Raw genomic sequence first — 12,788 nt, 5'->3', positions numbered from 1 at the left:
TATGTTCACTGCAGAGTGATCTGAAAAGTTACATTGATTTTAGCTTAGCTTTGGATGAATCTACAGACATTCAAGATATCCCTCAGCTAGCTTTATTTGCTCACTATGTTACAAACGATGGAAATGTAAAAGAAGAATTCTTAGACTTGATAAGCTTAAAGAAAACCACAACAGGTATTGATATCAAAAATGCACTTAACAAAGCTTTATTAAATGCTCAACTACCATTGCATAAACTTGTTAGCATTGCAACAGATGGATCATCAGCTATGGTAAGTCAAAATACTGGCCTTGTTGGGCAATTGACACATGATATCAACTATCCTGAATGCCTCCTTATTCATTGTATCATTCACCTTAAGCATTTAATAATGCAAACACTTCAAGTTCAACAATGTCATAAATTGCATTTTAGAAATTGTGAATTTCATTCGGACAAGCGCAAAAACACACCGTGAATTTAGAAATTTTATTGAGGAGCTGGAGCTTGAAGAAAAGCCAAGTGGCCTTTCATTCCACTGTATTGTAAGATGGCTATCAACTTTCAATCTTTTGAATAAATTTGTTGCTCTTTTTGAACCAATCATAGCTTTCATAAAAGGAAAAAAAAAAGAAATACCCACAACTAGAAGATCATGGATGGGTACAGGATCTGATGTTCTTTACAGATGTACTGCAACACCTCCAATATTTAAAACTAGCACTTCAAAGAAGGAACAAAGTTATTACAAAACTTGCCCAATCAGTTTTCAGAAAACACACTCTTCACCCAGTTCCTGATTTAAGAATGGGACGAACTGTTATTCCAGTAGCAACAGAAGTCGAGTTCTTGAGATTCCTCTTTACAGAAAACTTACTCCTTGCACACATTCATCATCTAAGATAAAAGTGAAAGAGAGCATTGAATCTTCTTCAAACTCTATCCTCTACCAAATGGGATGAGATCAATCTTCATTGCTTCGTCTTTATCGTGCACTTATACGTTCAAAGCTGGATTATGCGGAATGCAAGGCAGAATAACCTGTGATAGTTGTATCCCATTCATTATCAGGGTATATAGGTAGCTACTGGTGCCTTTTGCACATCTCCCACTCGAAATCTTTATGTTGAAGCACTTAGACAGAAACCGTTGTCTCTTAATTATGTCCTAAAGATAAAGTCTCTTCCAGATCATCCTACACGGACTATTCTCTTATCTCTGTGTCGGGAAGCTCAATATTACACATGTCAGACTGTCATAAATCCTTTTGGTATGCGTGTTAAAGAGACTAAGCAAACTGTTGGCATGAATGTTGAAGCAGTTAGACAGAAACCGTTGTCTCTTAATTATGTCCTAAAGATAAAGTCTCTTCCAGATCATCCTACACGGACTTTTATTGGTTTTCTTTTATATGCACTTGTGCATATAAAAGAAACCCACCACTAAAAGTGTGTAAATTATATATTCTCTTATCTCTGTGCTGGAAAGCTCAATATTACACATCAGACTGTCATAAATCCTTTTGGTATGCATGTTAAAGAGACTAAGCAAACTGTTGACATGAATGTTGACAACAGTGTCTACACCAAACCTAACAGCATCCCTCCATGGTTGGTTTGCATTCCATCCTGCAACCTCTCACTTTGTCAAGTACAGAAGTTTCATATTCCATCATCTGTCTACCTGCAATTGTTTAAATGCACACAAAGCAGCCCACTCTGATCTTTTTCCCATGTATACTGATGGTTCAAGATCAGAGGTCTCTGTTGGCTGTGTTTCCTAACATTACTATCTTTAACTAGATCTCACCTGATTGTAGTAATTATATATAGCAGAGTTGCATGCCATTCAGCTTGCACTTGTGCATATAAAAGAAAACCACCACTAAAAGTGTGTAAATTATATAGACTCAGTGAGCTGTTTACAGGCTATCTCCTCTCCTATACATCATCCATATTAAGCCACACTGAAATTAAGGGAAATGAAACTCCAGATAAAGCTTCTAGACTAGCTCACATTTTTTGAATTGCCCTTTAACAGTACTATATACAGACTACAGACAATTTATAAGATGAAAGCTAATTGGCAGTCATCATAACAGGAAGCACTGACAAATTACATGAGCTTAATAGCTTGAAATTAAAATTAAATTAAACTAAAATTTAAATTAAGTTGTTCTTGCCAGGCTCTGCATAGGTCATTGTCATCTTACACATACTTACATCATACACATACCTAGCTGTGTGTGAAAAATGCAACACATGACACTATCTGTCACATTCAGGTAGAGTGCCAGCACTTTAGAGAGGAATGAAATTTTTTACCTATCTAGCCAAGCATCATACATACAGGCAGATGATACCAGACTCACACAAATTGCATGATGTTTTTAACCTTTTATAAAGAATTAATTTGTACAAACACATTTGATTGTAATTTTATTTACATGAAAAATAACTTAATTTTTGTACATATTATTTACTAATTTATCTTTGACTATTTATGTACAGCTGTAACCTTTACTATGGTGCAGTATGACCTTTGTTGTTCTTGCACCTGATAAACCAACCAACCAATCTGAGTAAATCAACACATCTTAACCTTGGTCTTCTTCCTGCCATCGAACACCTGTTTTGTTAACCTTTCCTCTTCTATTCTGTATAAGTGACCATGCCACCTTAGATTAGCCCTGTACACATATTCTTGAATGCAAACAATATCAAGTTCCTTTCTGATGTCTTCATTTTTAATACAATTCTGCCAATGATGTCATATATTTACTCCCCTATCTGTGGTTTCTAATCTTTGATCAAGTGCTTTATTTCTAACCAAACTCTCAGATCCATAACTTAAAACTAGTTTGAACACCATCTGGTACTACTAGTTTAGTGTTTTGGCTAATTTCTTTCTTATTCTACAATTTATACACTAGCTCCCAGCCATACCAGCTTTGCATATTCTATTGTCTATTTCAAAATTTAATTTGCTATCCTCATTAAAAACTGTTTAAATAGCTGAAATATTTCACTTGTTCTATATGCTCTCCATTCAGCATGCAGCTGAAGTTTTCCATGTTCCTGTCTATTTTCATAGTTTTAATATTTTTATTGCTTATATTCATGCCAAATTTGTTATAGCTATTATTCAATTAAGAGATTTGCATTGATGTGTTTAGGAGTACATTATCTGGATAAAGCAAAGAACTAAGTTTGATATCTCTGACTCTACTATCCAATTTAATGCCACTTTGTTTCATAATGCAATTCATATAGATGATGAATAAGAGTGGAGTTAATGTGCATCCTTGTCTTACAATCTGATTTTACATCAAACCATGTTCCTGTATTTCCTTTAATTCTAACTGCTGACCTACAACTTAAATATAGACTATGTATTTAATGTAAAGTGTATATAATATCCTATTTACACCATATAACTGGAGCATTTTGAACAGCTTTATTCTTGGCACCTTGTCACATGCCTTTTCCAGATCTACAAAACTTAAATACAGATCCTTGTCATATTCTATAATTTCTCAACTATTTGTCTTAAAGTGAAAATCTGATATTGACAACCTCTATTTGGCCCAAACCCATCTTGTTCTTTTGAAAGTTTCTCTTCTACTGCAAAACGTTTATACCTCCATATTTAAATATTTCTGGTCGGATATTATATACTCCAGCTGACTTTCTGCATTTCATGTTTTTGAAATGCAGAAAGTTTTTTTTACCTCAAATATTGATATCTACTCCTATTTGCATTTCTCTTGAAAATTTTAATTGTAAAACTACTGTTCTCCAACTGCTTGTTTCATTTAACAGTCTCTCAAAATAATTACTCGAGACATCTAGGATATCCTTGTATTCAGTTTTCATGTCTTCACCTTTATCATCTTTGATTCTTTATACAGTACCCTTTCCTCCATTTCTAAACTTTATCAATAGCCTCCAGAACATTTTGCCACCTTCCTGGTATTTATTTTCTGTATTCTTACCAAAGTCTTCACATGACCTTTGTTTAGCTCATCTTACATATAGCATAGCTCTCTAAGATATTTCTGTGTATTCTTCTAAGGCATCTACCCAATTATTAGCTAAGAACTTTCAGAATTTCTTTCTTTTACCAGACTGCTTCTTTAACTTCCTGTGTCCACCATCACATTCTTATTTTTCTACCCTTGCAGACAACTTCACCACACACCTCTTTAGCTGAATCAATATCTTCTTCAGAGTTTGCCACTGAAACTCCAAGTTTTGGTTCTTGTTTTCAAACTGATTTCATTCTTTCTTCAATAATGTTTGTATAGTTGAGTCTACAGTTTACCTGTAAAAGCCACTCAACTTTAATTCTTATTAAAACTTTTTTACATATTGTTATTTTTGATGTGTTATTCATTTTTATCCTACTTAAAACTCAGTGATGGTCACTTCCAATTTCAAATCCTCTGTCCACTCTTGTATCCTGAACAAACATGAAGGTATCAGCAATAACATAGTCAATGAGGCTTTTCTTATTCCCTGTATTCTCTTCACGTGAACTTGTGCACATCTTTATGTTGGACCATTGTATAAGTAATGACTAGTCCATATCCTGAGCAGAAATCCAGATACTTATCACTAGCCTTATCCTTTTCTCCAATTTTTCAAAAAATATTCCTATATTATGGTGGGAATCACTTCCTACTCTGCTGTTTAGATCTCCAAAACAAGTACCACTTTTTTCCATTTTCTTTATGTCAGCCAATGTCTCGAAAAACTCTTCCACTTCTTCCTTAGGAGAGCCTTCTGTGGGAACACAGGCACAAATAAGTTTCATTGTCCATTTCCCTATTTGGAAGTTTGCCTACATAACTCTATTTGAAACTGCCTTCCAATCAAGAAGTTCATCTTCATATTTGTTATTGAATGCTATTGCTACTCAATCCTTGACTTGATCATTTAAACCCGAATATAATGTCATATACTTATTATTTAGTAAGATATCACATGTTTTTGTTTTCTTTGTTTCAGTGATGACAATTATGTCTACATGGTACTTTTTAAAGTTCTGCAAGCTTGATTTCTTTTCCATTAATCTGCTTATATTGATGGTTCCTACTTTCAGTTGTTTTGATGCTGGGTTTGTTCTTGTATATATTGAACTTGAGTCTGTTCCAGTAGCTGACTTTTTAGTGCTGGCCCTGGTTTCCTGACACATACTTATTGAAATGGACAGTGTGGGCCACGTCTAACCAGGTGACACCCTAGTCAGCATGAAATCTCATCATGTTGTATCATCATATGTATTTCTTGTTTAAGCCAACAGAGAGTACAATTTGATTTGCTAAGTCCCAAATTGTCAGCCTGTCCTCGTTAGTTCAGTATGCAGTTGATACTACTAATGGGACACACCATGTGAAGGTGAGGATTGAGCATTATGTCAGAAGCTCCTGTTGGTTCTCCACATTCCTTAAAGGTAATGTGGAAGTCTCCTTCCAGTTATTTGGCTTTGACTATGAAACGATCCCTATGACCAAAATAATTTTTAATTTACAAAAAGAATATGCCTAGCTAAAGCAGAGGACATCAACAAGTAGAGACAGCAATCCACTTTTAAGATTTAAAAATCAAACGCTAATAGAAATAATAAAACATGCAGCAGGACTACCCAGACTAGGAAAGAATGACAGAAAAGGCACTGGAAATAGAACACAATATGGATTGGAAGTTGAAACATTGTTCCTTAAATCAAAAACAAGAAAAACTAAACAATGAAGAACTGAATAAGCAAAACATAAAAACAGCTTGCATATCAGAAACAAAAAATGTAAACGAATGTATAAATTACATAACTATTACTTTTTTTTCCTTCTTCACTGGAGTAGAGAAACAAAAGAGCTAAAGCAGGTGCAGGAATAAGAATACATTAGCAAAGAAAAAGCTAAGCTCTTTTTGGTAATGGAGCAGTCTCTTTGTGTAATGACTAGGCTAAAAAGGTATAATTAAATGAGGTTTTAATTAAAGGATATTAATTTATGTACTCATGTAAAAATTTGAAAAAAGACTTGATAAGAGCCGAGACAGTATACAATTAAAAGTGATAAGCACAAGATACCGACAACTGAGTGGAAAACACATTAATAAACACATAAATGAAAAATGTAAAACCAATGACAAAAATAATAAATACTGAAAAGATAACTGAGAATAAAGAAAAGGAATAAAAACCTCTTATATAGATAGTAAGCCAGCAATAAACTTGATGGGATAACGTTTTATTAAAACATTAGTGTGAATAGCTATAATAAAGGTAACAAATGTCTTGGACAAGGGAGATGCACATACAGTGTATACTTAGATTCTGAAACAGCTTTTGATAGACTGAGCTGTTAAATAAACTGAAAGAAATGAGCTTGAACAACAGACTAGTGAGTTGGATCATTGACTGGCTGTAAGAAATCAGAAAGTTGTATATGGGGGTGCAGTGTCCCAAAGGAGAAGGGTCACTAGTGGTGTGCTGCAGAAGTTTATATTGGGGCCATCGTTATTCAATTTGTATATTAATGATATTGGGATGGGTTAAACTGGTGATATGCAGCTGTTTGCAGATGATGCAAAATTGGGGAGAGCAACGCAGTCAAGCAGATGTTATAGCATTACAGAAGGACTTGAATAGATTGTATGAATGGCAGGTAGGTGGCACTATTAGTTCAATGCTGGAAAGTGTAGTTTTGAAATTTGGTATGTAATGATGAGATGCAAAGTATACACTTGGTGGAGAAACTGTAAAGGATGTAGAGGAGATGAGAGATCTGGGAGTGGTGGTGGACACACAAGAACCTGAAATTCAGGGGCCACATTATACAAGTTGTGAAGTTGTCACATGGGATAATGACAATGATGTGGAGAACACTGGTGTGCAGAAATAAAGAGGTTATGATTCCATTGTATGAGGTCTCGATAAGGCCACATGTGGATTATTGTGCACAGATTTTGTCACCAGGTTTTCATGGTGATATGTAGAAAAGATTCACAAAGGTGGTCAATGGTCTCTGGAATATGAAGACAGATTGAAAGAATGTAAATTGCAAAGAATCATGAACAGCAGGAGAGGAAATATGAATGAGACATATGAGTTAGTCAGGGGTAGTTATCAGGTTGACATTGAAGAAATTTTTCATAGAATGGGAAGGGGGGGGAGGTAGAACAAGAGGCCATCCATGGAAACTGTATAAAGAGGGTGTGAGTAGAGGAGTGAGAAGCAGGTTCTTTGCATGGAGAGTGGGTGGTGGGTGGAATGCATTGCCTGAGTGTTCCATGATTTTAGACAATAAAAATATTGTGTTGGGATTAAGGACAAAGAGATGGTGGCACTTGTCAGTTGCTTTTCTTCACTGGATGCCATGTATAATTAGTTAGTCTTTGGTCAGCTATCCGTGATTGGCTATCAGTGAAGGTTGAACTGCCCCCTCAGTCTCCAGAAGTTAGACAGGGCTAAAATGGCCTTGCCTATAGGGGAATAAAAGGTGTTAGCAGATTTATTATTTATTTTAAATATAAAAACAGAAAAAATAATCCTTTGCCTGCTCACAGTATTAATGAACTCTAGTTTCACAATCCCTCTGTGAGTGGGAATAACAAAAAAAAGATACCATAATTAAATTTTTTTTGTTGAATTGTTTTCTATTATTTTCAGCAAACATAAAATTCATGTTGAGAATTTTGGGTTATACAAGATAGTGAACAGGATGTGATGTCTTATTTGCAGTGAAGCTTGACATATTTATTACCCCAATGCAGAAGTATCACGATCATCAAGGAAGAATTTCTACACTAAAATGAAACATGGGAAAATATTCTGGAAAAATTCTTAGCAGATATAGTTTCTAGGAATATATTAATCACATATTAAATATTATGATTAATATTAAATATTATTAAAAGTGAAAAATTAAATAAAATAATAAAAAAGGGTATTAATTATCTTGCCCAGGCAGTAAATAATAACTAAGGTATTACCAAAGATATAGAACTAGAATGTGAACTGGGAATAACACCATGAACATTATGCTGAATATTTGTGGAGCAGGGTGATGGCTGTCTCTCTTGCTTACTACAGACTTCTGGAGAACTATTACCAGGAATAGATGATGGAGATCTATCTCGATGGTAGCCATTTGTAGTAGCTCCACTGACATCCAATAATGCTGTAAAAAACATTATTCAGTAAAAATAAGAAAATAAGCATTTTTTTTAAAAAAAATTTTTTTTCTTTTTTTAAAATTTTACCACTTATTATTCAAGAACTGTTATGAAGTCTGAGAACTAGGAGACTTACACATACTACTTCATACATTGTCTTAATACTTCTTAAATTTAGCGAACTCACCTCTCATACTAGTAACATATTCCATTCACTACTTGCTATGAGAAAGTCTTATCCTTGTTTGCTACACTTCTGCTCAAGTTTTACAAGGATGACCCTCATTCTCACTCCATTCATTTGGGGAAAGACTCTATATCTCTGCAAAAGAACCCATCATTAACTTGTGTCTCTATCACATTCCTATTCCATTTTGCACCTACTTGAGGAACTCTGAAACCTAGAATCACTTAATCTAGTCTACTACCCATGCAGTCAACATTCCATAGTCCCAATATCATTTTAGTTACTTATTCTCCTTTCTTATCATTTTTACATCACTTCAAAACCATTATCTGCACACAGTAGTTCAGATGCAAATGGATCAAGGCTTGGATACTGAGGTAAGGTAATAACTACTGCATGTCTTCAATACTGTGGTAATCCTTTGCACATTATCTTCAATGCTTTTTAACTTACCTTCTTCAAACTTTCTATAAATTCCCCTCAATCTATTGGACTGAGGGGAATTTATATCAATATAAGTATTGATTATATTGATATGCATAAAATCACATAACCAGTAATATGTGATTTTGCATATGCAAAATCACATATTACTGGTTATGATTCTCTATTTTCAAAAAGTCCACAACAGTAAAATACTATTAATCTTTTGCATTCTTATAACTATACAGGATATACTACAATGAAACAGATAAGAATATAAACCTTTCATTATTAGAACTTATCTTACTTCAGTTATATTGCAACTTAAAATAATAACAATGAAAATGTTCTATAAGAAACAAAGTGTTCTTTATCTACTGTTGACAGCTACTGCTACCAGTGTGTGTGTGTGTGTGCGCACATGTTCGAGCACACATGTGAGCAAGCGCACACAGAAATAACTTCAGTATACTGCAAGAAAGTAGGAGTGATATTTATCTTTTTTTCTTTCTTTCCTTTTATATGAATACCACCTACAAAGGGTTGTAAACTAATTGTACATTCAGTACTGTGGGTGGACAAAGTGTTATATAATCTGGGATTACTACTGAAGAGATCAAACATGGATCTCTTCCATGCCACTTCAGGCCCCCAGTAAGCAGGGAGATGGTCTCAAACCAGATGGCAAAAACTGACTACTATGTTATTAGACAACAGACAATTTTTGATGAGTTCAACTCGTACTTTCATAGTGAGTACCGAATGCACAGACATCCAGCAGAAACATTTATCCAACCAGAGTGAGATCTCTCTTTGAACTGACATTTACCTTCAGTCTCTCGTGGTATAAATAAATACATCACATCAATGGTTTCCTTGGCCTCCAAAAAACTAAACATTCTTTTCTGCTAAAGATAAGATTTTACTCACTCAGCTACAAACCCTATACAAATCCCAAATCCACCCATCCTTAAAATACTGTTCATGCATTTGGAGAAGTGTACTCATTACAAATTCTTGATGCTGACTAAGGGAAGAGCAATAAGGCTCACAGATTCACTTCAACCTCTATCTCACAGGTGCACTTTTCAACTCTGTGTCTTCTCTCTTCTACAGGTAGAGCAGTGACTTCTACAAAGTCACTGCTCCAGTAAACTGGTAAACAGTATTCCTCCACTTTCTGTTGGACATGTTAAAAAATTTGATCCTCTATTTGATATTAGAAGATCTGCCATTTGATCCTCTACATGCTATGCATGTAGAGGATCAAATGGCAATCCTGTGCAGTATTGCCAATTTTGCAATTAAAATAGTTTAAAACAATAAAATTTACTCTACAAATTATATCAGATCCTAAATACCAAATTTTATTAAATTCCATTCAGCAAGAGAGGAATTTTTATTATCATTTCTAACTTTCTATTTAAAAATTGATAGCTAAGCATTTCTACAAAGAATAAGTTCAACATTAGGAAAAAATATATCCAGAATCTAACTGGATACAGTGAAGGCTAAAATGTAGATAACCAGTATTTGCTAATCTAAATTTAACATTCAACAAGTGACATAGTATAATTATTTAGGTTCCATAAAAGACAATGATATTTATGAAAACAATGAAATTTTGAAAAATCTGTGGAACAATTAAAAGGACAAGAGACACCCAACTTAAATTTATCAAGGCCATTAATGTGGCCACTTACATTCTATTAAATGGTTCAGAAATATGGACAATTAAAAAGAAAGATCGAAGTAAAACACAGGCAGCAGAAATGTGATTTTCAAGAATTACAGGTTCTACAAAATTTGACCACATAAAAAAATGAAGACATTAGAAGAGCACTAAGTATTTACCATGTAAATGAAAAGATCAAGGAATATAGAGAGTAATGGAAAGACCAGTGAAGCCCGAACAGGCATATGCCTAATCCTTGATAAGAAGAAAAACATTGAATTTATTTAAGTATTTCTGATATTATTCAATACCAAACATTACTTTAGATTACCGAAATTTATGATGCTCCTAAAATGCTTACAATATAAAAGAAAATGCTAAGCAATGTTTGCTGTTGGCTTACTATATGTGTCTGCACGATTAGCCTAGTGGCTGTGTACTTCGCAACCATATGCCTGGGGAAGGAGTGTCCTAGGTTAGATTCCCATCAGAGATGTGAGGAGCTGAAGGATCTTCCTCAGCCATAGCTAAGTTAGCCTGTCTTGGGCATGGACAGCAAGGTTTTCCCCCCAGTTTATCCTGGTAGACAATGTAGACAATGGGGTTTTTCATCCCACAAACAGGCAAACTGGAGCCATGAACACACATGATACAACCATAGGATATAGTACGGCAAGGAAGGCAACGGAAAACCACCTTGCTCATAGTCACTTCCCTAGTATGGTGGCATAGCTGTCTCTACCATCCATATGGATGAAAGGAAACTAATTATATATATATATATATATATATATTAGACAAGAGGGTCTACTCCATTGCTTAAAATTGCTCAGCATTTTCTTTTATATCACTAAACATTACTTTTGGTCTATTATTTATTTATTTTTTGGTAATGGTTAAGCTTGATTCAGGTGCTATCGTGTGAAGTTGTGACCTTAATTTTGTTAGTTTGGGTTGTTGCCATTTGGTTTCCTATGACAGCTGACATTTCAAAAAAAAAATGGTAGCTAGTAAGGAAGCACATACCAACAGAGAGCAGAAAGTTTCAACTCTAAGACAGTTTTTCCCTGGCTTAGGAAAAGCAGTAAGGAAATTTTGACTGAGATCAAAAAAAGAAGTTTAGGTTTGCATTCTATGACAAAAGATCAGAGAATATAAACACATTCTCAGAAGTATCTAAGTAGCTGGAAAGTACAATTATCAGCTTGCAACTGATGGAATCATACAGAGTAGTTTGGATAATGGAGGCTACCAAATAAGATTCTGCTGAAAATAACACAATGGATACAGGTGCTTCTAGCAGTGGTGCACATTGTCTACATTAAGGCCATGAAAGTTATGTGGAAGGTTTTTGTTGTTGTTTGGACTTTGCTGCTGATGGATATTTTTTACTGCTGTTTTTTATGGAAGATATTTCCTGATTCACAGCTTTTCTGTACATATTTATGTATTTCATAGTTGGTGATAGAGAAGTAAAAGTGTGTGTGTGTGTGTGGTGGGGGGATGGCGAAAAATTTCAGATATATTTTCCACAAAGATTGCAGTCTTCTGTGCAAGTGGGGATTCATTATTATTCTGTGCATATCACTATATCATAAACTTACAGAGCAAGTGGATCAGGATAATTTGGTAGATAGCTAGGAAATATCCTGATGAGGCTTAGGTCCTATGTATTACCAAAAGTTTCTTAAAGCTTAGACTTCTAAAAATATGTAACATTTAACTCTTGGAATTGTTCTGTGAAAATCAGGAGAAAACAGGACTAATATTAATGGCCAGTATCTACTCGTTTTTTGTTCAGGATATGATGGAGTAATCATTACTAACACGAGATCCTAACATAATGAACATAAATTCATGGCAAGAACATACCCACAAAACAAGAAATGTCCCCTCACAGTGATCTCTTTATATTAATCCAATATGAAGAGATCTTCTCTCCAATATGAGAGAAGAGTGTACAAGGGATCTTAATTAAGAAGTTACAAATGTAAAAATGAGTGCTCTCTTGAAAAGAAAAATGTGTAACAAATAATGAAGGTTTATTTTCTTGATCCTGAGAGTTAGTAATAATATTTTTGGTTTACAGATCAAGTATTGATCAATTTTATTAACTTAACCAACTAGTTTCGCCAAACTTTAACTGTTGGCATCTTCAGGGCACTTACATATAGGCTGAAACAATCTCACAATTATGTGTAACTATAAAACTGACAAGAATAACTGTAAAAAACTGACTAGAATAATTACAAATAAAATAGTATCGAACGTGCGTGAAACACGTATTGTGTGTACAAGATTAGCTAGCCGTTGCTAAGGAACTTTCTGTAGTTTGTATTAAAG

General features: G+C 34.4%; 1 protein-coding gene across 4 annotated transcripts in view; it reads right to left on the bottom strand.

Annotated features, from left to right (window-relative positions):
- LOC150108562 (myocyte-specific enhancer factor 2C-like) overlaps positions 1 to 12,788 on the bottom strand; it is a 279,724-nt gene that overhangs the window by 56,537 nt on the left and 210,399 nt on the right. For all 4 annotated transcript variants that reach the window (XM_090415997.1, XM_090416001.1, XM_090415999.1 and 1 more), the window contains exon 7: positions 7,978 to 8,165. In XM_090415997.1, the coding sequence (XP_090272123.1) occupies positions 7,978 to 8,165 (188 nt within the window). The remainder of the gene's footprint in view (positions 1 to 7,977; positions 8,166 to 12,788) is intronic.

This window comes from Typopeltis vanoorti, chromosome 3, assembly GCF_054136105.1.
Source record: "Typopeltis vanoorti isolate ZY-2024b chromosome 3, IOZ_Tvanoo_1.0, whole genome shotgun sequence".
In the NCBI taxonomy this organism is placed as follows: Eukaryota; Metazoa; Arthropoda; class Arachnida; order Uropygi; family Thelyphonidae; genus Typopeltis; species Typopeltis vanoorti.
This window is presented reverse-complemented; position numbering and strand designations above follow the sequence as displayed.